General features: G+C 55.8%; 3 protein-coding genes across 6 annotated transcripts in view; 2 read left to right on the forward strand and 1 right to left on the reverse strand.

Annotated features, from left to right (window-relative positions):
• The window catches only part of NLRC5 (NLR family CARD domain containing 5), a 940,085-nt gene that overhangs the window by 166,304 nt on the left and 747,717 nt on the right, over positions 1-26,064 (forward strand). The gene's annotated exons all lie outside the window — the stretch shown is intronic.
• On the forward strand, positions 1,662-6,995 carry ARL2BP (ARF like GTPase 2 binding protein). Of its 4 annotated transcripts, none has more exons than XM_081107589.1 (6): positions 1,662-1,950; positions 2,681-2,742; positions 4,006-4,112; positions 5,028-5,113; positions 5,328-5,424; positions 5,813-6,860. In XM_081107589.1, exons 1-6 carry the CDS (start codon positions 1,913-1,915, stop codon positions 5,912-5,914), a joined length of 492 nt encoding a protein of 163 aa, XP_080963715.1. In that variant the 5' UTR covers positions 1,662-1,912; the 3' UTR covers positions 5,915-6,860. The 4 variants fall into 4 exon arrangements, with proteins under 4 accessions (XP_080963715.1, XP_080963716.1, XP_080963714.1 ...); XM_081107590.1 differs by having other exon boundaries at positions 1,682-2,339; positions 5,813-6,995; XM_081107588.1 differs by having other exon boundaries at positions 1,682-1,858; positions 5,813-6,995.
• PLLP (plasmolipin) lies at positions 6,988-25,230 on the reverse strand. The gene is made up of 4 exons (XM_081107587.1): positions 24,981-25,230; positions 11,210-11,383; positions 8,985-9,107; positions 6,988-8,187 (listed from the first exon to the last, which is right to left on the reverse strand). Exons 1-4 carry the CDS (start codon positions 25,113-25,115, stop codon positions 8,071-8,073), a joined length of 549 nt encoding a protein of 182 aa, XP_080963713.1. The 5' UTR covers positions 25,116-25,230; the 3' UTR covers positions 6,988-8,070.

The following is a 26,064-nucleotide window of genomic DNA, read 5'->3' on the forward strand; positions in this document are numbered from 1 at the left end:
AGGTGAAGTAGATTAAAGATGGTCACAAGTTCTTGAACATTCCTCCCGTCTATAAATGAGCTTTGTGGCCTCTCAAACTGGTGGGCTTCGTGCTTGACCAATATACTTCAGGGGAAGTGGTACTGTGCCAGATTCCTCGTCCCAGGCCTTTACGTGACTGGCCGCTTCCACTTCCTGCCTCTTGAGGTATTTGCTCTTGGACCCAGCCACCATGGTGTGTGAAAAACCAAGGGAAGACCTACATAGAGAGGAATTGGGGTCCCTCCACCCCAATCCTTTCACCACCATCCACACAGAGCTCCCAGCCAAGAGCCAGCACCAAGTTTGCAGCCATGGGAGTGAGCTTCTGGGAAGAGGCTCCTCTAGACCCATTCCACCTGCCCCAGCTGAGGAGGAGTGGAGCAGAGACCAGCTGTCCCTACCAAGTCCTGAAAGTGCAGATTCCTGAGCAAATTAATTGCTTTAAGCCACTAAGAGTTTTGGGTGGTTTGTAACAGTGATAGATGACCAGAACAGATGAAATCATCGTTTCCTCCTCCACTCTGATCCCATCCATGATTTAGCAGTAGAAAGGGTGAGCAGGCCTGGCCTGGGTAGCTCAGTGGTTGAGCTTCAACCTGTGAGCCAGGAGCTCATGGTTGCGTGCTCTATCCCCAGTAGGGGGCGTGCAGGAGGCAGCCGATCAGTGATGATTCTCTGTCATTGATGTTTCTCTTGCTCTCCTCTCCCTTCCTCCCTGAAATCAATAAAAAATATTTTTTAAAGAATTGTGGGCAAGTTCATTTAGTCCAAAAGAAATAAGTGGTTTATAGAGAAAGTAGGTCATGAGGAAATTTGCTGAGTTTGCTCCGAGCTGTGTGGCCAGTGCTTGACTTAAACAGAACTCGGCCCCGGTTATGCAGCAAACCTTTCCGGATGCCTGGCTTCTCTCTGGTGCTGCGCAGAGTTGGTGCCTCTGAGATACCATTGTCCTGATAACAAACCCCGGTACCCAGGCACCACACATTCGGCCAAGATGTATAAATGCGACCGGAGAGACGATGCCCAGTGGTCCAGTCATGAGGAATGTGCTCTAGGGAATCTTTTTGGCAAAATTTGGCAGCATTGGAGGGGACTTTTTTTCTGATTGCGTTGCTCGAAGGGGTTCTATCAACTTTCCTCTCGCCTAATTGGGCCAAGAGACCATTTACTGCCGAATCTTTATGATGTGAATACGCGTGACGTACAGACACCCACTTCTTGCGATGATGCTTTCCCTCCACGAGAGGGAGTAGCTGCCTTGCACATCGGCAATTATCTGCTTCCAAAACTAAGGACTGCCTCTCAAGACATCTGCTATGTATAGTGCTCTCAAAATCCGCTGTAAACTACTTCATCTCCTTAAGTCTTGTCACTTGCAGATGGGGAAACTGAGGCACTTGGCTTGGATTCCTTCCATAAAACGGGGGCGACGTGAGATGTAATGGCCGCACTGGGAGAAACCACGTCACCGAGCCCTGGGTGCTCACGGAGGCCCAGCTTCCACCCCCTCCGCCCTCCCCTCGCCCCACCTTCCGCGACTTCCCATGCTTTTCCCTCACTTCCTCCTCTCGTTTGTCCCGCCCCTGGCTCCGGGAAATGCGCGTCTGTGATTGGCTGGCGGGCGTTGCGAGGCAGCGGAAGAGGTTGCGGTGACCATGGTGACGGGAGGCGGGCGTCTGCGGCGGCTGCTGACGCTCGCGCGGAGGCCCGGCGGGCAGAGGTCCGGCCCGCGCGTGGCTAGGCCGTGACCCGCCCGTGGCCTCGGCGGCACGGCCTCCCCGATGCCCGTTGGGGCTCTGCGGGGCAGAACGGAGGTTGCGTCCGGGCCGCGGGCCGGGTAGGAGGCGGACGGGCCGGCTCGCCTGCGCGGGGTGGATGCGGCGGCGGCGGGATGGACACCCTAGAGGAAGAGAGCTTCGTGCTGTCTTCGTAGGTGACCCTGCCCGGGCCCGCTGGCGCTCCGTCTCGGCCTCTGCCCTTAGAAACGGGTCCCCTGGCGGGTGGGGGGCTGTCAAGGCGCCGCCCCAATCCCCGGGGTCGGTTCGGTCGCTGGTGCGACCCTTGGTTCCGGCCCGGAGGACTGGAGGGCAGGGCGGGTGTCACGCGTTGACCAACGCCTCCATCACAATCCCCCACCCCCGCCTCCGCTCTTCCGTCGTCGGCCAAACCTGGCGGTTGGAGCTGCCGAGGCCCGGCCACGGGAGAGGACCCGCCAGCACCACGGCTCCTGGTCTCCGTGCCCCCTCCCGGCCGGCATCGCCCGCGCCGGGTCCCGGGTCCGGGCACCAGCCGAGGGGTAGGCTGCCGGCCCAAATGTGGTGAGCGGGCCCCACGGGAGACGTGCGGAGCAGCCGTGAAGATGTCCTATGCGACCCTTTATTTGTCCCATTTTGTAATTCTGTGTGTCACATCGGGTTTTCTGGAAAGTGGAGGCATTGCTGTTCATCTTGGATGTCGCAGATGCGCCCAGTGGGTTTTATTCTCTTTGGAATTGTTAGATTAGACAGTAATTAATTCTGAAGCTGAGGGATAGGACGCCTATTTCGCTCTCCATTTGTGTGTGTGTGTGTGTGTGTGTGTGCGCGCGCATGCATGAAAATGTACATAATTTTTAAAAAACACGATTTGAAACAGCACCTAATCCAGGCTTGTTTTCCAGCTCCTCCGCCTCTGATGCAGAATTCGACGCTGTGGTTGGCTACTTGGAGGACATTATCATGGGTAAGCCTCTCTGCCAGCGTGGCCTGTGCGCTTACATCTCAGACCCGTGCTTTTAAGGACACAGAGTTAATTTTTAAGAGAGAAGACATCGAGCTGCGTATAGATTTTAACGTAGCACAGTGTAACGTTAAACCCTACTGTGATTTGTCTTAGAGGCAAACAGCCCATACTGCTGAACACGGCAAATCCCCACCGATTCTGGCCTCAGGAAGGAACTTTTCAGGAAAGTCGACACCTAGAAGTTACGGGGCTCTTGGCAAAACTTCAGGAAATATTGATCTACCTTACATCAGAGACGAAGAGCAATTCAGTTTTTTAGTTTTTCCTTTTAACGTTTTCATACGAAGTAATGCCATAACCGTAGCGCACATGCATGAATCAAACAAGGTATTTCCTGTTTGTGGGTTCATTTTGGCACCCATAATTCCTACTAAGGAATTGGCATCAAAGGTTTAAGGCACCTGTGGGAGGGAGAAACTTAAAATTTGAGACAATGTTGTCTATTGACTTCAAGTCCTCTGAGATTGAGGAACAGAAGGCTGCGATTTGGTGTGACTCGCTGTGTCTCTTACTCTAGTTTAGTCTGAAAATCACTGACCGAGTTTTTGTATGTCCAGGTAGGTATGGTAAAGAGTCATGCCCTTACCTGTAAATACAGGTGTTTCACCACTAAGCTCTCATTCCATGTGGATCTGAGGGTTTGGGGGGGGGGGGGCTACTGAGGAATACTTTGAGTTCTTTTGCCTTTTATGGATACCCTGTGCCCTGAGGGAAAATGAACTCCTGTAAGCCCAGACTATCACAGACTGGCTACGGCTGTTGTGTATATTTAAGTACAATTTTTAAAATACTAATAAAAAAGCCAGTTTGGCCCTAAACGGTTTGGCTCAGTGGATAGAGCGTCCCAGGTTCAATTCTGGTCAAAGGCACATGCCTGGGTTGCGGGCTCAGTCCAACGTGCAGGAGGCAGCCAATCAGTGATTCCCTCTCATCACTGATGTTTCTTTCTATCTCTCGCTTCCTCTCTGAAATCAATAAAAATATGTATTTTTTTAAAAAGCCAGGTGGCTAAGTGGGTCTCAGAGTGTCAGCCTGCGGACTGAAGGGTACCGGGTTTAATACATTTTGCCTTTAAAAACCTTTAGTGTTCTCTCCTGGAGACTAACTGTTGAGAAACCACTTCTGACATGTAACTCCTGCCTGTTTGTAAATCAGAATGGTTTTTAGTTTGCATTAAAAATACTGTTTTTTATTGTGGTTCAGATGACGAGTTCCAGTTATTACAGAGAAATTTCATGGACAAGTACTACCAGGAATTTGAAGACACAGAAGAGAATAAACTCATCTACACGCCTATTTTTAACGAATATGTAAGTGGATTTCTATTTCTCTTGCCAGAGATTACGATCTCATTAAAATGTGAATTTAGAATCAAAAGATGCTGAAATTTGCTTGATTTTCAAATCTGCCACCGTACCTTGCCAGGAATTCTGTTAGAATCTGGTTTAGTTCTCATCTCCTGTCACTTTCCCACACTCAGCTTTTGGGGCTGTTTTTCAAATATGTGATGATTTCATTAACTTCTATTTTACAAGCTGTTTGGCTTTATCATAATCCTGATTTCAGTTACAATACGTGGGGCCACCACACCAGGCATTTATTTGACCTTTTGGCTTTCACACACTCCTTTCCTATTACTCACCCAGGTATGTATGCCTGTCAGGTGAACTTGAAAGCCAAGACCAACACCGCTAACTAGTGGGTAGCAAAACCAAGACTAGAATCCAGGAACTTCCATCCTTGACCCGTGGGTCTCCCCCCTCTGTCAAGGTCAGGGCCTCCTGGAATGATACCATCTGGCTGAGAATGGGTTTGAGCCTCTGGAACCTTCTTTTCTTAACGTAGCAGCTCGGCAGTCCGTGCAGGTTCCCTCAGGCCAGGCCTCAGCTTCTAAGGACCCTGGATTGCCTCTGTCCAGAACTTCTGTGTCTGTTCTGCACAGATCCCACCTGCCCAGGAAGAAAAAGCCACTTCATTCCTCACTTGCGGCCAGGGGTGGGGGGAGCCCTGCTGCTGCCCCTACTGGTCGGAGCGCGTGAGTGTTGTTCCAGTAGAATGACCGAGCGCCTCTCCGTCCGTGGGCCAGGCGTCCACTAGGCCAGGAGCTGTGTTTTGGTCTCTTTGGTGTCCCTGGCACTCACCACAGGCCTGGCACATGGGGTCGGCTCTTAGGACAGGCTTTCTGAAAAGCAGTCCTGAGGCCTGACAAGATCTTTCTCACTTAGATTTCTTTAGTGGAAAAGTACATCGAAGAACAGCTACTGGAGCGGATTCCTGGCTTCAACATGGCGGCCTTCACGACCACCTTACAGTGAGTTGAGCTTGACTCTGTGTTTTGCCTTTTTCACCTCCCTCCTCCTTCGGTCTGGAAAAAAAGACCCTCTTTCTTCCAGTGCTTGATCATCAAGGCTGAGAGCGCTTGGTGGTTGGGTCCCGGGTAGAAGGGCCTCAGAACCTTTGACCAAAGCCTTGAAGAGACAGTGTTCACCATTCATTCGTGAAGCAGCCACCCTTTCCTTTTGCAGGCACCACAAAGATGAGGTGGCCGGTGACATATTCGACATGCTGCTCACGTTTACCGATTTTCTGGCTTTTAAAGAAATGTTTTTGGACTACAGAGCAGTAAGTCACCTGTTTTTCTTTTAATTTTGTGTTTTTAGTAAGTCACTCTTGCCTGTTCCGTTGGCCACACTGAACCACTTAGAACATTCTAAGAACTAACACAAACCACCTCCCAGCTTCTCCCTGTGAGCTTGGCCAGTGGCACCTAGTGGGTGTCAGCGAGCTGCTGTCCTCCTCCAGCCGGGACCTGGGATCCTTACCGAGGAATCCCATTCTGTGGTTAAGACTGACCGTGGCCAGTGCTGAGCAAAAGTGCAAATCACCCCCCCCCCCCCCCCCCCGTGCTCCTGGTGCCCCACACTCCCACCCTGAGCGCCTCCTTCCCCAGGCGGGCTCTGAGCGAGGGAGTTTTATGTCTTGCCTCTTGAAGTTTTTGTTTCCCTTGCAGGAAAAAGAAGGCCGGGGACTGGACTTAAGCAGTGGTCTCGTGGTGACGTCACTGTGCAAGTCATCCTCCCTGCCCACTTCCCAGAACCACCTGCGGCACTAGGTCCCTTCCAGCAACGAGATTGTTCAACATCAGCCCAGGGCACGGGGGAGGCGTCAGCTACAGCTAGCGACAGGATAGATCTTGGGGAGACCGGCTCTGTTCCGCAATCCTTCGTTAACATCAAGTATTGATGGAGGAAAAAAAAATGGTATGACCCTCCTGAGACCCGTTTCTTCAGAAAACCCTTGTGTTCAGTAACCCTAGTGCTCCTCCCTCGGTGGGCATCTCTCTCGGGGGCTTGAGTCAGCGCCTGTGGACAAGTCCACGTCCAGCATTCCACCTGGGGGCTTGCTTCCCCCGCACACGTGTTGGGGTGTCGCACCCATGGGTTTCCCTGGTTGGGAGCATTTATCTAGGGTGTTCCTCAAGCTGCTGCCGGACTTGAAACTTCTGGAGCTCCTATCACCGAGAGTCTTGGCTGTCAGAGTCACCGAGAGAGATGTCCTTTACCTAAAAGCTACATGTCCGAGTCAGCGCCTGGTCTCACATCCGCAGTCCCCGTCCCCGTGTCACTGTCTTCCGGTCCTGATGTAGCCCCCCGTTTCCAGAACTCTCCTTTAAGCATTTTTGAAAGAAACTATTTTTATAGATGAATACTCAGGCTAACCTAGTGGATATAATCTTGGAAGTTCCACGATTACCCACTTCAAGATCAAAGTATTATATGCTTTTTAGTTGTTAGTGCCCCGAAAGCGGAGGCTCCGTTGGCTCCGCAAGTGTGTGCTTCCGCTGGAGTAGGTCAGGCCCCTTTGCTCAGCATGTGTGTTCGTGCAGGCTCGCGCCAGCTTTTTCTGTATAAACCGCGTGGTTAGGTTTTCTGTTGGAACAGAGGGTCTGCAATGCTTTCCTGTCCAAACCTTCCCACCAGCGCAGTGTCTGCTGGTTAGCTCAGCTCCCGGTGTGCACCTTAGATGTTTTTGAAAATAAAAATAAGACTCTGTACTGACTTCATGTGGCTCTTCTGGTTTTAAAGGATGAGCTGTACAGAGGCTGTGTTTTCTGTACTGATGTGGCGCTCTCGTTAAGTGCTTTTGTATCGTTAAGTAAAATTGAGGTGTTTTGCAAGAACCAACTCAGACAAGTTCTTCTGTCTTTATTTTTGTAAAAAACAAAAAACAAAAAAAAATGAAAACAGTCACCACCAAGCATATGACAACTCACCAGGCAAGGCCTTGATGCCCCGCCTCCATGTCCCAAGTGTCCAATCAGCAGGGTCAGGGAAGCAGCCCTATTGACGGAGGCTTTCCCCAAACGGGCTGTTACAGACTCGGGCTTGGGAAGGGAGGGAGCCTCTGAGACAGGCTTTCATCATTGAGAAGTTGCTTAAAGCCAATCTGCTCTAAATAACCTTAAGTGTCCCTAGCTGGTTTGGCTCAGTGGATAGGGGGCCTGTGGACCAAGGGTCCTGGGTTCGATTCCGGTCAAGGGCATGTACCATGGTTGCAGGCTCCGCCCCAGCCTGGGCCCTGGTCGTGTGCAGGAGGCAACCAATCAATGTGTTTCTCTCACATCGATGTTTCTGTCTTTCCCTATCTCTTCCATTCTCTCTAAAAAATCAATGGAAAAATACCTTGGGTGAGGATTAACAAAAAAAATTAAAAGTCACTCTTTTAAAAAAATACCCATAAGTGTGAAATACAGGGAAGGAAGAGCACGCTGTCAGAAAAGTCTCCAACGACATGTTGGCTTGGGGGAGGGTCAGGTCGGAATTGTGTTTTAAGGACCCGGCACGGTTTCGTGAGCTTGCTCCGCGCTCCTGGATCAGAGGCTGTGATGACGATAAATACATGCTGCTGGTTAGGCTTGTAACCATAGGGTGGGCGGGGGCGGCAGGGCCGGGGCCCTTGTTAGTGTGCTTAGTGCTGGGGAGAAGGCGGGGCCCCGCCTCGGACGCTGAGGTCCTCTAGACGGAGCAGACAGCGAGCCCGCGTCCCCCGTCACCTTCTGCGGAATAAGGGGGACGAGTCTTGGCTGCTGGCTCGCTCCAGTCCACGCGCAGGCGACCCGGCCGAGCCGGAGGAAGGATCGGATGCCTTAGGAGTGTTGGGTGAGCCCACATCTGACGCTCAGACAGGAGCAAGTGTCTTCCCTTCTGGGCTGACCCGCGTGTGACCCGGCTGCAGCCTTCAGCCCCACGGCGGGCCGCGGTCAGGGGTTTAGGCATAGCCGCCAGCCATCTGACTGGTGGCCGCGTTGCTGCCGACTCCTCGCCAGGCCTGGAAGCTGAAGAAAGCGCTCAGTCCGTACGCGATCATCACTAAGCACGAGAAGAACTGAAAGAGGAGAGGGGACACCTCGGCTGAGTCATCCGCAGCGCGGCTCGGGGGAGGGGTGGTGGCAGTGGCGCCAACAGGAAGCGGGCAGCCTGGGGCAGGCACAGTGGGGCCCAGGGCTCCTCCATGACCCGGACCAGCTGCTCCGGCAGCCACACCCTCCCCTCAGCCGCACACTCATCGAGCTTCTAATTGCTGGGGGCTGATGGTGCTGACATTCCATTCCAGCGGGGGGACCCTTAGCCACGCAGACAGGTATGTGACAGGCAGCTGGACAACACGCTAACAAGCGTCATGAGGGGCAGGAGCTACGTTAGACACGAGGGATTTCGTTTTTCAAAAGGCAACATTCCAAAGCTACCCTAGGAGTCTTCCGGAATCCGTTCGTGGGAGAGCCTGTGACTCCCCCGAAGTGGTCTAAACCAAAAGGTCTGTGCATGTGCCCTTTGCAAGGTACGGACGGGGGCCATAGTTTTTAAGATTCTCTGGTGGGGGTGGGGTGGGGCTGCTTACAATCCTACGTCAGTGAGTTGCAATTGACTGACAGCCAAGTTCAAAGGTTAACCCAAACTTCCATGCACCACAAGGTATTTCCCAAGCCTGGTGCTCCTTCAGGCCTTTCTGTTAACTGGGGGGGGGATCGAAGGCTGGGCTCCCCTGAGACCTGCTGAGTTAGGACGAGAACTCGGGAGGTGGCAGGTGCCCGGCCTCAGACCAGGGAGCAGTGGGGTCCAGGGGCACAGCCCTCGCTCTGGCCAATCCCCGGTCACTGCTGAGCCCCAGGGAGTCGTACTCACGGAGGCGGCTGCGCGCTGGTTGTATTGCCGGGTGCCCTTCAGGGACGTCTGCTCCACCGACGCGGAGCAGGTGATGAAGGCCGTGACGTAGAGAACGGTGGCGCCCATGTTAAATGCCATCAGCTGGGGGCGGGAGAAGAGAGAGCTGGCTGGAGACACGAGACTTCCCTAACTGGGACCTCATGGCTCCCACCTGCACCCCCCCCCCCCCGGAGCAGCCAGAAGGGGCTGGCCCTTGAGGATGGGGATGGAGACACCTGAGCGGAGCACAAACATCAAGGCTGCGAGGAGCTGGTCGGGGTCAGCGACATGCCCAGCGGGCAAGACCCATTCCCCCTGGCAAGAGGCCGAACCCAGCCCGCCACTGAGTGCAGCCATCAGCTAAAGACTCCAGGCCGCTCCTCCATGTCCACGCAGGGCCGAGCCCAGGCCCCCTCCCCCGCCCCTTCCCACTGCAGGCCTGGGGGTGGGGGGTTCCACATCCCGCTCTGTCCCAAGTGGGAGGAATCTGTCCCCCTTTTGGCCACATTTTAGGCTCAAGGCCCCACGTCAAATGCCAGGGTCGGGACCCAGCAGGATCCTGAGCCAGACTGGCCAGGAGGACCCTTAGCGGACAGCCAGGCCCAGGGGCCTTTTCTCCAACCCGTGGCCCCTGGAGCCAGTCCATGGTCTTAACAGAGACTGCGAACTGGTGGGCCTCAGACATGCTCGGTTCATCCCATGGTTTATTTATAAAATCACCAACATTGTGAAATTCGATTTCATATGAAAACCTGAAGATTTCATAAAATCAATCATAAAATCCAAGGAGATCTGGCACCAGGCGGCCTGCTTCCCACTAACAGCCGTTGGAACCGAGTAGAGGGGGTCCCTGTGGGCCGATGAGTACTGGGCTCCCCCGAACCCACTCCTAACCCACTACACATATCTTTTTTTTTTTTTTTTTTAAATATATTTTATTGATTTTCCACAGAGAGGAAGGGAGAGAGATAGAGAGTTAGAAACATCAAAGAGAGAGAAACATCGACCAGCTGCCTCCTGCACATCCCCCACTGGGGATGTGCCCGCAACCCAGGTACATGCCCTTGACCGGAATCGAACCTGGGACCTTTCAGTCTGCAGGCCGACACTCTATCCACTGAGCCAAACCGGTTTCGGCCACTACACATATCTTGCCAGCCTGGTAAAATCCCAGAAAAAACCCCAACTCAGCAAGCCCAATCCAGCCTCTGGGAAAAGGCCTGGGAGTGTACGAGATGGCCTGCGTCATGGCCTGGGAAAGGAACCGCCTGCCATCAACCGTGAGGCTGGAGGCAGTGGGGCCCCTCCATCTCCAGGGCCATGGGGCGGGGGCTGGACCCCCTCCTCGCCCCAGGACGTTCCCTGCAAGCCCGGCTCCTGCTGCAAACGCTGCCTGGCTCCTGCCAGTGATGTCAAGATCCAACAAACCCGGTCTGTCTTGAGGATGACTCACGTTTCCTCGGTTTAAGAAGTCATTGAATTGCAAACAATGCTGCCTGGTCCCAGGCTTGCTTGTCTTACAATCATGTGCCTCTCTCTCCTCTCGGCTCGCTGGGAGCCTCAGAGCCCAGCTGCAGGGGTTTTCCGGGTCAGAGAAAAAAGCCAGCACTTTCTCTGCGTCCGGCCCAGGCGCTTCCTGTGCCCGCTCTGTCCTGAGGAGCCTGACCTGGGCGAACCTGGGACTCCACCCTCGCCCGCTGAGGGGCTTCACCCTGGAGGCAGCGGGTGGACACCCTGCTGCACCCGAGCGCATCCTGCACACCCCGCCCCGCGCGCGCCCCGTGCCCCGCGCACACCACATGTACACACCGCCCCGCACACACCAGGCAGCCTGGGTATTCCTGCCAGGCCAGCCCAGCCTCCAGAGACCCTCTGCCACACAGGCTCAAACTCCAACTGCCCCCAAAAGAAAAAATATATTTAAGACTCCAAATGGCCTCTGGTCTTTCCAGCCAACAGCCCCTGATCTCTACTCCCTTCCCCCCGAGAAAGCCAGGCCCATGAACTTCCTGGCTCCACTCCCAGTGCCCAGAAAAACTGGCCACCAAGCCATCCACCCCCGACCCCCCCACCCCCCACCCCCCACCCCCAGCTCTGCGGGCTAGCAGAGGGCCCCAGAACTGCAACCATCCCACCCGCCACCTCTCATTTCGGGGAGGTCACACCCACAGCTCAGCCTGGAGCCCCCCCCACCCCAGACTCACCACCAGCGGCCAGGGCACCCTGTACACTTTCATGTGCAGCTGGAACAGGTAGAGGACGAAGAGGGCGATTGTCACCAGCCAGAGGAAGACAGCGACGAACATCACCCAGCCGTAGGCCGGGTACAGGTGGTACGGGGTGTCGGCGATCAGGGCCCACACCAGCAGCCCCAGCGCCTGGAGCGGAGAGAGAGGGTCGAGTCTCGCGGAGCGCCCAGCACTCGGGCCTGATGCTGGCGGGCTCCCTCACACTTCCATTTAGTCGAGAAACATTTACTGGCGCCTCCTGCACAGCCCTGCGAACCAAGCCCTGGCCTGGTAGCGTCCTCCCCTTTCAGTCTCAGCCGAATGCTGCCGGCTCAGGGTCCCCTCCTCCACTCTGGGTCCCAGCACTCTCTTTGGGGCTCCCACCCCCCAGGATGGACATTCTGTTTCTTCCCCCGGACTGTGAGCTCCCCAAGAGCGGGATGCCTGTCTCACACAGAGCCAAGCTGTCGCCCCCCCACGGAGGGTGGGCCCTAACACCTGGCAGACTGTGTAGCTGCTACCAGCACGGACCCTGGAGAGACTGGCTGGTTTAAAATGTCCCTGCCCCTCCCTCCAACCCCCGCCAGCTGAGTGACTTGGGCACATCTGCCAGCTCTCTGCTTTGGTCGCCTCATCTGAGTGTAAGGACCACACCTGTGTCCTAGGGCTGCGTGAAGGACCCGGGATCTCTGTATGGAAGTGTTTGCTTTATTTATTCCCAGCTCTCCAGGCCACAGGGATCCACACAGCCCTTCTGGGGCGGGGACGGGGGAACGGACGGACAGTAAAGGGTCTGTCTGCTCTAAGGCAGGGAGCTCAGGGGAGGCCCCTCCAACCCTCTCTTCAGTGAGTCTTTATTAGCCCATCCCCCAAACAGAAACAGGGAAATGTGCCCTGGTTATCGGGGCCACCCCGTGGGTAAAGGGCAGGATTCGAACCCAGACCTGTCCTCCTCTGGAACCAGGCCCCTGAGAGTTACTTAGTGGTGTGTACAAATGAGGACATTTCAGCTGGCTAGAGGGCCAGGCCCCTGGGCACCCAGGCTTCCCACCCCGGCCCCACCCTCCCGCCCAGCCCAGCCCAGCACAGCCTCTGGGAGATGGAGCTGCTGGATGCGCAGCGGGAATTTCTCCTGTTCCTTCTGGCCCCACTGCCCTGGCCCAGGTCCAGGCAGCCGCCTCGGTTTCTGCCCTAGAACAAGGAAGGTCCATTCCTCCATCGGAACCAGACGGACGGGTTCCCTGCCACCCCCATCTCCTCCCTCACAGCCCCAAGCATCTGACGGGAGCACCCCCACCCAGGGCGCCAGGACACCCTCCTCAGGACAGGGCACCCCCACATTTGTTGACACCTCTGCCGGCCTGGGTGGCCCTGCTGGGGATCCATATTCCAGCGGGGAGAAGGGACCAGAGACTTGTCTATAAAACAGTAAACCCCACTGTTCAGAGGATGAGGGATGGACCCCAACTGCCATCTGCCTCCAGGGCTGCTCCGGCCCCTCTGCCCCGACCCCCCGGGTTCATTCATTCAACAGGTACCTGTGGAGCAGCCAGGGCTCTGACTGAAACAGACAAAAGCCCTGCTCACCGGAGGGAGAGGCGCTAAGAACCCAAGACACAGTGAGATGGAGGGGGTCCAGGGTAAGGGCTAGGGGAGAACCCCAGCTGAGAGGGAGAACCCCAGCTGAGAAGGGAGAAAAGGCGGCAGGGTCACTTGCAATTTTCGATGAGAGGCCAAGAAGGATCTCAGTGGGAAGCAGACACCTGAGCAAAGACGGAGGAGGGTGGGGGCGGGGAAGGGGGGGGGAGCCCTGTGGGAGGAGCAGAACTTTGCCTTTACACCTGGGACCCCGTCCCTGGCCTATATGTTCACCTGCCCCTACATGTTATAGGCAGACAGATGTGAGCAGAGCAAGGGCCATGGGCCACGTCCAGGTCACCAGGGTGAAAAGCCCCAGGTGCCCAGCAAAGGGCGATTGCAGGGTGGGACCTCGCCCCCAGGTGACCTTCCCTCCCCTAGCAGATGGCTGACCTTTCTTTCCTCCCTGCAGATGACATCCAGGCCTCAGTTGGATTTCAGCTCCGGGCCCAGATAAGCAACAAAACCAGCCTCGGGACCAGCTGCATCGGATAACAACCCCCTGCCTGGTGCTGGCCAATCAGTGGAGACCACAACCCTGAAGGGACACACCTGACAAGCTGCTGCACATGCGCTTGAGATCTCCCCCTGGGACCCCCCTAAAACCTGCGCCCTTGAAACCCTTAGGACGGAGGACCCAGCACACGCTCCCTCCTGCGAGCGCCCAGTGCCTTCCCCTCCCCCCCTCCCCCGCCACCCGCCTACCCGCCCTGCACGTTACCAGTCGCTTCCTCGCTCCCCAGCTCCAAGGGCCCTTCCTTTACTTCTGGAACCCGTTTGCCAGGCCCATTTCTTCCAGGAATTACTTCTACCTTGTAACTTACCCAACAGATGTTCTCTTACAGTTTGGGTCTTGCTCTGAATCCTTTTCTAGCCAGAACCCAAGCACCGAGGTTGCTGAACCCAGGTTTGGTCTGACCCACTGGTCCGACACCTGGTGACGTCCCCGCTGCCCACAACACCATCACACACACACATCGTCGAGGCTTACTCTTACACACAAACCTCCTGCCCTTACTCCTAAACTCTGAGGCCCCCGCAGCACCTCCTCAGCCAAGCGCTATCGATAGAGAGAACTCTCTGGAAATCTTAAAGGTGCAGCCCCTTCCCCCCTTTTTTTCTAAAAACCTAAAGATTTCAGGTTAGACATTTTCTCTTTAAATGAGGACTGTCAAAAAAAAAGGCACATTCACGTATGCCCCAGGACCTTTGCACCTCCCAAAGAATTTCTAAGCAAGTGGATAACAGAGATATTTTTGTTAAAGTCACCTGCGGAGACGAGGGAGATTCGTCACCAATGCCAGACCAAGAGGCATGCCTCCATGAGGGTGGGCCCTAATCCAGGGACTGGTGTCCTTCTAAGAGGGAAACTGGACACAGAGACGCAGAGAACGCCACGTAAAGACGGAGGCAGAGACTGGAGTGATGTGTCTCCAAACCAAGGACTGCCGGCAACCACAAGGGGCTGGGAGGCCTGAAGCAGACTCTCCTTCCGAATCTCCGGGAGGAACCGCCCTTGCCAGCACCTTGGTTTTGGACTTCCAGCCTCCAGACTGCGAGAGAAGACGTTTCTGTGGTTTTAAGCCTTCCCGTGTGGGGTGCTTTCGTTATGGCAGCGCTAGGAAACGAATACAACTCTCTTGGCTGCTCTCTGAACCTGCGGGCGGATGTCCTGGTCTGATTTAACTGTGGGACGCTGGCATCGGTTCTTGGCCTATTCACTCTCTGCGTTCAAGCTCTGATCCTGCCACCTTCCTGGCTGCACGACTTCGGGCAAGTTGCTGGACCTCTCTGCACCTCCATGTCCTCATCCTCAAAGCGTGCCTACCTCCTGGGGCAGTTCTGAGATGTCGATGGAGAAATATACAGGAGGTGTGCAAGAGCAGGGTAACAGTTGTTCATATGGAAAAAGACGGGCAGGTTAGGATTATTACAAGCGCTTTAATACAATACAAGCGCTTTATTACAAGGCAACTGTCAACATACCTTTGCCCACCTGCATATAAGGTACTTAGACCAGCACCCAACATAGACTTAACACTCAATACCTGTTCTACCGTCATTGCCACGCTAAGAGGTGTCAATGTGGTTTTCCAGTCCATTCTCTGTGCCTGGAGTCCTTGGGTCTTAATAGTGTGTGCAGTGCCCAGGGGTGTGAGGCCCGGCGAGATAATGAATGTATCTCAAGTTAAGCACCAGGCACGGTGCCTGGCAGATAAGGGCCCTGTGCCAATGTGGGTCCCACCCATTGGTCAGAGACGGGCTTAGCCGAAGGGGGCGGCCCAGGTGCCTCCTGGAGCTGCCCTCCTGCTCCCCACAGGCTGAGGGTCCCTGAGCAGAACGCTTTACACCTTTAGACTTCAGTCTTTCTCTCTGTACAGTGGGACCTCAGTCTGAGGCCTGACACCCCTCTACACAGGCCTCCTCCAGGATGGCCCAAAGCCCTCTTTCCCATCAACCCCACGAGTGCTAAGCTAATTCCTCTCTTGCCCAAAGAGGGTCACCCCAAGTCTGCCTTTAATCCTCCCCACTCCCTGGGCTGGGTCAAACCCTTGCAGATTCGCTGTGTGGCACTGGGGGAATCACCTAACCTTTCTGTTCTGTTTCGTCATCTGACATGTGAGGAGGTGGGGTGGGGGGAGTGGGGTGTGTGTGCTGTGCAGGACAGTTCCAAGCTGCAGTGGGCATGAGCGGCCATGGGGCGTTAGGGAGAGTAAACCTGTGGGAGGGACAGCGTCTCAGAGCCTGGAGGCGGACACTGGGGTTTTGAACTCAGCAGCCGCCAGGCAGGCAGGTCACAGAAGTGACGAAGGGGCTCCAGGGGGGTGGGGTCTGTGGCGCTGGTGTCTGAGGGAAGGCAGGCCTGAGGCAGCCAGAACTGCTAACTCCTCAAGCGACACTGGAATCTGAATTTCTAAAAATCTTCAGCTTTTTGTTGTTGTTGTTAATCCTCACATGAGGATATTTTTTTCCACTGCTTTTGAGAGTGGAAAGGAAGGATGGGGGTGGGTGGAGAGAGAGAGAGAGAGAGAGAGAGAGAGAGAAAAATACACTGACTGGTTGTCTCCTGCTCATGCCTGGACTCGGGGCCAGAAATCACCCTTAGGTCCTCGGGTGGACGTTCTAACCACTGAACCACCGGCCAGGACAAATCTTCAGCTTTTTAAACATTGAAAAGGAAACCAAATGTTTTAGAAAAGTGCAGGGGCCACCCAGCATCGCCCAGGACTCCCTTCCCCCCACTGCACCATCCGGGAACTGAGGCCCATGGGGAACCTTCTCCCAGGGTCCCCCCTCGCAGGGACACAGCCGGGCATCTGAGGACACTCAGCACTTGGCTGGCCAGGCCCAGCCTCCACCCCCGCCCTGGCCCTTCTCCCTAGAGTGAAAGGGACTTTATGGGGACAGAAAGCCACCTATTGTGCCACAGGAGACAAAGGCGCAGGGGACAGAGGCTCCAGGCCCCCGGGCTGGCCACAACCACCCCACAGGCCACCCCACCCCTGTGCCGCGGGGCCGGCGTGGGGGAGGCCGCTCGGAATTCCCGCGCTCACCCTGAGCATCTTCCCTCTGAGCATCTACACCAGCGGTTCTCAACCTGTGGGCCGCGACCCCTTGGGCGGTCGAACGACCCTTTCACAGGGGTCGCCTAAGACCATCCTGCATATCAGATGTTTACATGACGATTCATCACAGTAGCAACATGACAGTGATGAAGCAGCAACGAAAATAATGTTATGGTTGGGTCACCACATGAGGAGCTGTATGTAAAGGGCCAGAAGGTTGAGAACCACTGCTCTACCCTCTGAGCATCTACCCTCTGAGCATCTACCCTCTGAGCATCTACCCTCTGAGCACCCGAGAACCACAGCTGTGCAGGGGCCAGAGCAGCTTCACAACCTGCAGAGCTCACTGCCAGCCCGACTGCCAGGCCAGCACAGGGCATGCGGCATGCAGCTCCCTAAGCCTCGCTTTCCTTTGCTGCAAAGTGGGCGTGAGTCACCAAATCCAGTCCTTGGGTCATCGAACAAACACCGGAGGGCCGCTCCAGCCCGTGCCAGGCGCCCAGGCGCCTCAGGGTGCCCGCCCCGGGGAGCTCCCGGCCTAGGCTGTCACGGGAAAGGGATGACAACCGGTCGGTCACCTTCAGGGCTTTGCAAAGGCGGCCTTTGTCACACTACCTGCTATTCCCGACTCACGGGTTTCAGAACTGAGTTGTTTTTTGTTTAATTCGCAGAACCTGAACTTTGGCCCTTGCCTTCCTGCCCTGACCTCTCCGTGAGAGCCTGAGGTGCCACCCTGGCCCCTCCCCTTTGGGCAAACAGGAGGGTCCACCCCAGTCCAACAACAAAGGACCTGTTAGTATCCAGGCTGGAGCTCACGGGGCTGCCAAGAAAAGCAGGTTCGCCAGAACCGGTTTGGCTCAGTGGATAGAGCATCGGCCTGCGGACTCAAGGGTCCCGGGTTCGATTCCGGTCAGGGGCATGTACCTTGGTTGCGGGCACATCCCCAGTGGGGGGCGTGCGGGAGGCGGCTGATCGGTGTTTCTCTCTCATTGATGTTTCTGGCTCTCTATCCCTCTCCCTTCCTCTCTGTAAAAAAATCAATAAAAAAAGAAAAAGAAAAAAAAAAGAAAAGCAGGCTCACCGCCCCCCGTCCCCCGCCCCGCATCAGGTTCCCATACATCATGGGGACCAGGGCAGGACCCCTGCAGCTTCCCCAGACCACGTGTGAGCAGGACATGGGGACCCGGTCCTCACTGAATCCCACCACGAACAACTCACCAGCTGACAAGCAGTGGCCAGCACCTGGCCTCGCCATGTGTACAGAGCAGCGACTGTCCACCACCCGTGGGCAGCTCCCCGGCCCTCCCCCGCCGGCCCCAGCCGTGGGCCTTGCCCTCTTCCAGTTACAGATGATTAAGGAGACAGCCCAAGGTCACCCAGCCAGTAGCACTACCGCTTGCCGCTGTGTGAGCCCGGGAAAGTGCCTTGCCCTCTCTGGGCCTGAGGGACCTTCATGTGGCCCCTTCCTGGCTGTGGCGGTACCTACAAACTCCCTGAACGATTTTTTACTCAATTTTCATGTATTTGAAAGAGTTTTTGATAAGTTATTTATTTTTGAAATCTGTAACATATATGACTTTTAAATCACAAAAAAGTGGGAAACCTGCATCCTCTATCATAATAAAAAGCTGGCTATAAAATTAAGTACAACAATGTATAACATTACTATATCCTAGACCAGTGATGGCGAACCTTTTGAGCTCGGCGTGTCAGCATTTGGAAAAAAAAAACCCTAACTTAACTCTGGTGTCGTGTCACATATAGAAATTTTTTGATATTTGCAACCATAGTAAAACAAAGACTTATATTTTTGATATTTATTTTATATATTTAAATGCCATTTAACAAAGAAAAATCAACCAAAAAAAATGAGTTCGGTGTCACCTCTGACACGCGTGTCATAGGCTCGCCATCACTGGCCTAGACAGACACAGTTGCCTGCCAGGGCCCAGCGCACCCTCTTAGGAAGGGGGGAGGTGGGATGGGAAGGCGGAGTATGACAGCCTGGTTCTACACAGAATTCTTTCAAGTTCTACACAGAATTGCTTTATTACCTCGGGGTGAGAAAGTCCTCACTGGGAACCAATTGCCAGAAGCGGAAAAGAACAAAAGAAATTCAACAGCATAAAAACAAACGTGTGAGGCAAAAACAAAACAAAACACCATGAGCAGAAAATAAAAAACTAGGGAAAAACATCTGCAAATTTTGTCGGGCTTGTAGCAATGGGTAATACACGGCCCCACGAGGGCGAGGAATACAGACAAGGAAATACAAACGGCTCTTAAACGTATTTCAAAAGGCCAACCTCACTCATAAGACGACGACAGAATCATCTGCACCGACGACAGAAGAATGCTAACCCGATGCGCAGCTTCGCCCATCAGACGGGGGCACGTGAGAGGCAGGCTAATTCACCCCGGTGGGGAGGCCGGAGGACAGGCGCTGTCCCCGGAGGCACACTGGGGGGACAGGAGTGTCACCCCTACAGGGGGCATTTGGCAATCTCTGTCAAAATCATGAACACAGCCCTGGCCAGTTTGGCTCAGTGGATAGAGCGGTGACTGAAGGGTCCCAGGTTCGATTCTGGTCAAGGGCACAGGCCTGGGTTTCGGGCTCGATCTCCAGCAGGGAGCGTGCAGGAGGCTGCAGATCAAGGATTCTCTCTCATCATGGATGTTTCTATCTCTCTCCCTCTCCCTTCCTCTCTGAAATCAATAAAAATATATATTTTTAAAAATCACAGACATCCCCGCCCCCAACCCAGAAGTCCCACTCTGGAAACGTGGGGCACAGATGCCCTCGGGGGCTGGCCCAGCAGGGTGGGCTACAGCAAGAGGAAAGCCCAAGTGTCTATCATCGAGGGGGGCGGGCCGGCAATTCACACCTCAGCTGCACAATGAGACCCTCACACAAGCCCCCTTCCACACACACAGACCAAAGGACCGACAAGGCACATGTCCAAGGGAAAAGGGTGCAGAAGGGCGTGTGTGTGTGTGTGTTTATGTGTGTATATGTGTGTGTGCGTGTGTGTGTATGTATATGTGTGTATGTGTGTGCATGTGTGTGTATGTATATGTGTGTGTGCGTATGTGTGTGTATGTGTGTGTGTGTATGTATGTATGTGTGTGTGTGTGTGTATATGTGTGTGTGCATGTGTGTATGTATGTGTGTGTGTGTGTGTGTGTGTGTGGACTTATACCCCTTGGGTAAAATGGGGAGAGGCAGGCATCTACAGCCACATTTGCGTAGATCTCCTTAAAAACAAAAGGGCACCTAGCAAACTGAGAAGAGAGGGCCAGCTCTAACCAAGAGGGACGGGGATTTCTCACTGCGCTCTCCCACTCCATTGGACTCCGGAGCGTTGTCAATACATCACTTATTAAAGAAAGTAAATAAAGGATTAAAGAAAAGGACGCACACGGTGCGATGGGCACTGGGACAGAACATCTGGGTGTATTGCCTGAGGGTGGGGGGGGGAGCATGGCTGGGCACAGATTCTCAGGGTTCCCATTGGTGCTTTTTTAAGTGGGGATGCGGGTTCTGTGCAGAAATATTTACCAACTGGCCCTGGAACCCCACACACATATTGGTGGCTGCCTCGCAGGCCCGGCCAGGGAGAGACAAGAAAGACCAGAAAGACCGTATTTCCATGGACCACCCTTGGTGCCGTTTGAATGTTTGGCTTTTGTCAATCATTTTGCCAAACCATTTGTTAAATAGGTTCATCAATAGAGAACGGCTAAAAGAGAGGGGCTTCCGTGACGCTATGGGATACCCCCTGAAAGCGCGTTAGAAACGAGGGAGGCAGCTCTGCATGGCAGGCGCACTGGGTGTGAGAAAAGCAACTTCCTGAACAGAGGATACAGGATAAAGCCATCAATGTTTTCTTTAAAAGCACCGGAAAAAGATCTGCAAACACCCCACAACAGTGGTCCCCTTGGGGAGAGGGGTAGGTGATCCAAGAATAACTTTAGCCTTATCTGGAGTAGGTTTTTATATTTTTAAGGAGGGTGTGTTCGTATATTTATAACATAATTATAAATTAATTGGAAGTAAGTCAACATCCTCCTAGCCACAAGTGGGGAAGGTAGGCGGAGCTAACGATACCAAGCTTGGTTTGCTCTGCGACGGAGGAAGCCTGTGAGCTTGCAGGGCCTGGAAAGCAGCACCCAGGACACCGAACCCACAAATCCCAGCGCTAAGGAAAGCCCCAGGGGGGACCCCAACACTGCATTCCCATCGCAACCAACCTCTGCTCACACCTCTCAGACCTGAACAACCTCAGCGAGGCAGTCTCTTCCTGGAGGCCATTGACCTTCAGGCCCCGCCCTGCCCCGCCCCTGGAGACGAGCTGGCCTGCCTGCTGGGGCTGAAGGCAGAGCCAGGGTCAAGGAGGAAGAACTTTCTAACACTCCCAAGTGCCCCGGGATGGAGCAGGCCGCATCGAGAGGGACTGAGCTCCCTGTCTCTGGAAGCATGCAAGCTCATGTTGAGCATGCACCAAGGGACCTCTGGTAGCAAGCATAAGTGCCCTAGGATTCTATGACACTGTGAATCCTAAGTGCCCTCCATCCCAAAATACTCCACGGTAAGACCTTGGTAGACATTACCTTCCACGATCCTCACAATCCCACAGTCACCATTTTACAGCCAAGAAACTGAGGCTCAGGGAAATTAGGGAACTTACCCAAGATCACACAGCCAGGAAGGGGCAGAGGCAGGATTTGAACCAAGGGCTGTGCTCCCACCAATACTCTCAGCATCACCCGCCCTGGACTCTGGGTCATTGTGATGGAACATAGGTGAGGCTTCTGATCTGTTTACTCACCTACAAACCGGTCTCCCAAGAGGTAGGACAAGAGGAAGGATGGAAGGTGCCAAACACAATGGCACTGTTGCCACAGGACATTCACACGGCTTCTACATCTTGGGCCTGGAGGGTGCCCTGGCATGAGCCTATGGTCTGTTCTGACCCTCCTTCCTACCGCCTCCTCCTTCCATTTTACCACACCCTTTAGCTCGCACTTCTGTCAGGGAGCCTTCCCTGAGGGGCCCTGCTCCCCTTCTCCTCCAAAGCATAGGAACACCCATCCCCCAACAAAAAACAACACACTCAAAACGGGAAGCAGAGCTAAAGCCAGGCTTTGACTTTCCAGATCTGAGTGCAAATCCCAGCCCTGCCACCTTACCCCACAACCTCGGGTAAGTTCTTCACCCTCCCTGAGCCTGCCGCCCATCATCTTCCTTCCCAAGACTTGGGGAGGATCTTAAAAAATAATAAACATATGGTCACGGAACGGCATCCGCTTTACGCTTAGTCTATAAAGGCTTTGGGGTCAGCCAGAAGCACAAATTAACCCCACCTTCCACGACATTCTTACACCCTGTAGCCACACAAAAATCGATCTGCAGCATCCAACCTCCAGGTTTTTATCATCAAAAGAGTAGTCTCTAGATCAAACGTGCCTGCTTCCTTTTCCACGATGCTATCTGCGCAAATTCGCCAAGTTTCCCCTTTTGCCCAGGCTGCTAGGAAGCTCAACAAAGAATAAGAGCCTTAAACTTGCTGCAAATTGCTGGTACGATGGTCTCTTTGGGACTAATGTTCACTTTGGAACTAGATAAGGAGGGAGGGTTGATACATCAGTGAACATTGAGGTTGGTTCTTTAGGACACATTTCATACGAGGCAAAGAGAGTATCTCCTGCGCCCACGCCTCTCCTCCCAACACACACCTGGGCCACTTCATCACATCCCGGGAAATGGAGAAGCAGCTCTCATCTTCCCATTTCCCACCTCCTCTAGGCAGCCTGTCCTTCAACAGCGGCAGACCCTGTGCCTGGTGGGAGCATAGCTGAGTGTGATCCCCAGGGCACAGGCCAGAAAAGTCAGACCACTCAGGGCTAAGCTCCCCTAGGGAGGAGGGCTGTGAGATCTCGGCAAAGAACTGACCTCGGAGCCCCAGTTTCCTCACCTGTAAAAGGGGGAGGAGTAAGAGGATATAAAGCCCTTTGGGTCCCTGACTAGTGGGAGCTATTATTATGGATTCCCAGCAGATGGTGGAACCTGTTGAGTGAACCCCTCCCCCATCCACAGCCTCAGACCCAACGGAACTGCCCGTTGCCAGAGAAACAGCTCAGGAAGCAGCTTCTCCCAGAAGCTGATTGGTGAAGGCACTAAAAGGAGCGGATCTTCAGAACTCTGATGGGAGACCCTCATCCTCTGCACCCCAAAAGGCCACCCCAGTCACACCCAGGCCCTGGGAGTCTAGAGACCTGAGTGCCAATCTCCACTACAGGACTGCGTTCCATCGAGACCTCAGTGTCCACATCTGTGTGATGGGACCCAACTGTTCAAGATTGGTCTGCTGAGCCCACAGAAGACCCCCCCCTCCCCGCAACGTCAGAGACACAGGCCTCCCCTGGAGGAAGCCACAGGTCCTTGCAGGTGTTAGGTGTTAGGGACAGAAATAGAGTATTGAGGACTAGCTATAGTTACAAGAAATCATGCCCTGTTGACCGTGATGGCCGTGTTCAGATTAAAGAAAGGACATTCTAACCTGGCTGGGGGCTGGACGCCCCGGGGACCTGGGAGTCAACCTTGGAAGGAGTCCTTTTGCTTACTTCCCCATGTGATCTTCGTCCTACCCAATATAAGCTGCTGGTTTACGGGGGGCGGGGTGCAGAGCAGATTTTCGGGGCGACCTGCGGCTCTCCCATGCTGCCGGCATTATTGGATTCAACCCCCTGTCTCTGCTTAATTGGCCCCAGCAGTGCCAGGCAGCCTGCGCCCATTGGTCGTCTGGTTTCATGGGCACAGCAGGAGGCTCTTCTTATTGGAAATCCCTCTAATTCCACGTATTCCAATCCCCATTGTTCTAATGCAAACGGAGCGGATGCTTAGGTCCCGTCTTCCCAGAGCTAACCCTAGGCATCACCCCAGCCCAACGCCATCCCTCTGGGGTCCCACACCTCCTAAGCCCGCCAAGCACACGGCCACCTGCTCAAGGCCCTGGGCTTCTGGCCACCCCAGAAACAAATACTCCGAGTCCACGTTCACCAACCTGTTGGCGACTCTCCCCCACTTCTTTTCTGCTTTCGGGTCCCCACACCTTAGTTCACGGGGCACCCCGCCCTCTGAACACCCTTTCCCTCCCGGGCCTCGGATTTCAGGGAAGTCCTGCTCCACAGCCCCCTCTCCTCCATGACGCTTCCCGGACTCAGAACTGACCTACTTCTCCGCCCTTTCCCACCCCTGGGACCCGGCTCCCCGCCTGCCCCCGCCCCCCCCCCCGCCCCCCGCCCTTCGCAGCCACCCAGAGCCTCGCCCGCAGCCCTGCTCCAGATCTGAGGCAGTCCCCGGCCGCACCCCTTCTCCAAAGCAACTCCTGGAGAAGAATTAAAAAATGTAGATTTTCTGGGCCGCCCTTCCTGAGATTCAAATTCCAATTCCACATTTTTTCCGGGGGTGGGGACCAAGGAGCTACAATTTAAACAACCCCCGCCGGGAGAACCTGAGGCTGGGCTGCAGGAGGGGGGCTCCCAGGGAGAGGACCGAGAACCTGGGAAACCGAGACAGCACTGACCTAGGAGGCTGAGGGGCGCCAGGAGGGAGGTCTGTGCTCAGAGGACCCCTCCTTCCAGCCTGAGCCTGGCGACCTGCTAGGACGCAGCGGTGGGGGGCCGGCGGGGGAGACCCTAAGGAAAAGGGGTCCCGGCCCACCTCCGGGTCCCCCGTATTCCTCTAAAAATGGCCCGGGCCCTCGGTCTGGGTAGCAGCCACCCAGCTTCCCGAATTGCACCCGAGGGCACTTAGTGGAAGAGAGCTAAGCGCCCCACCCCCTCCGGCCAGGGACTAGTGTGGAGGGGGGACGGGCGTTCCCACCGGTCGGCCGTCAGAGAGTCTGGAAGGCACAGGTGTCTGGGCCCCGGCTTCCCGCAAGTCACCCCCCGGCGCTGGGCGCGGTATCTCGGTCCGCGAGGCCGGCCAAACCGGCTGCAACCCGGCGGCTCAGCCAGCGCAGGCCAGACGGGCCCGGCTCCCGCGGGGGCGCCCACAGGGCCGGGCCGAAGTTCAAGCGCTGGAACCGATGCGCCCTCTCGCTTAGACCGGGGTGTTCTGGGGTGCGGCCCCGCGGACAGAGCTGGCCGAGACGGGACTTGGATTTCGGCTGGGTGCCCGGGAGCCTGGGGCACTGTCCTCTCAAGGGCGGGGTGCCCGCGAGCCAACCCAGAGCCCGAGTCGTACGCGGGGATCGTGGCGTCTGTGAGCGCGTCTGGGGGTGGCCTCGGGGGACCCCCTGGGGGGGGGTGATGGGGCGTTGGTGGCCTCTCTGAACACGGGCGCACCGTGCGTGTGCGCGCAGGGACGGCGACGGGGACTCTCGAGGCGAGAGGGTCCCAGGGTGATCTCGGGGGCGTCGGTGCTCAAAGCGCCCCGGGGAGGACACGGCGTGTGGGGCGCGTGTGGGCCTGGTTTGGGGGGTATGCGGTGCTCAGGGCCCCCCCGGGGGCTCCCATCCCCTGGGGGCCCGGCGCCTCACCAGCTGCAGCAGCATGAGCACCCCGACCACGGAGCGCACGAAGTCCAGGTCCGGGCGCAGCGCCGACACCGAGGCGCCGGCGCCCTGCGCGGGGCTGCTGGTCCGCGTGCTCACTTTGGACGGGAACTCGGCCATCGCGGCTCCGCTCGCCTCCCCGAGGTCGCTTCGGCCGCCGCCGCCGCCCCTCCCGCGGTGGGTGCCGGCTCCGGCGCTGCTCCTCCCGGGGGAACCCGCTCCGGCCGCCGCTCCCGGCGCTACGCGCGGCGTCGAAGGAGGGATCCTGGAGCCGCCAGGTGCGGCCCCGGCCCCGCCCCGCCCTCGCCGCGGACCCGCCCCTTTAACCCTTCGCTCGCCGCCCGCAGGTCCAGCCTGGACACGCACGAAGTCGCGTCGTCCCACTTCACAGACGGGGAGACTGAGGCCGCAGTCCGTGAAATGGTGCCGCCAGATAAGCTGCGCGTCCTGCCCCGGGGGAGGCCGCCCGCGAGGACTTTGCACCGTGGCTCCGAGCCATCCTCGCGGGGAACAGCTACCGGCGCGCTCCTGGGTGTCTCCAGGGCGCTGGGCGCCGTTGGCCACCCCTGAGCCTCTCCTTTCTCTTCCCTTAAAGCGGGATCAGCATCCCGGGGGACCGAGCGCCTGCAGGGGAGGGTCTGTGTGAAGCGGGGGCGCCTGTGGCTCAGTGGATGTGGCTGTCACCTAGGAGCGCGCTGAGCAGTGACTTAGATCTCTCAGCCTCCGTTTCCGCGGGATGAGAAAGGACTCCCTCACCGAGCTGTTGTGCAGAATAAACGAAGCCCCTGGCACGCAGTGGGGCGGGGTGTCACTTAGAAGGTGGGAGATGATGGCCTGAGGCGGGAGGACGCCGGACAGTCTGAAAGGGGATCCCTGGTGGCTGGGGCAAAGCGAGTGAGGGTTCCAGGCGACACCTGGGCAGGGACCGAGTCACTGAGGGCTACTTGGTCTCCTGTGGCTGCCTGAACGCATGATCATGAACTTGGTGACTTAAAAGAACAGAACAGCCTTCTCACAGGTCTGGAGGCCAGAGTCTGAAATCAGTTTCCTGAGCCAAAGCAAGGTGTCA

Source organism: Myotis nattereri (genome assembly GCF_964212035.1).
Source record: "Myotis nattereri genome assembly, chromosome: 15".
In the NCBI taxonomy this organism is placed as follows: Eukaryota; Metazoa; Chordata; class Mammalia; order Chiroptera; family Vespertilionidae; genus Myotis; species Myotis nattereri.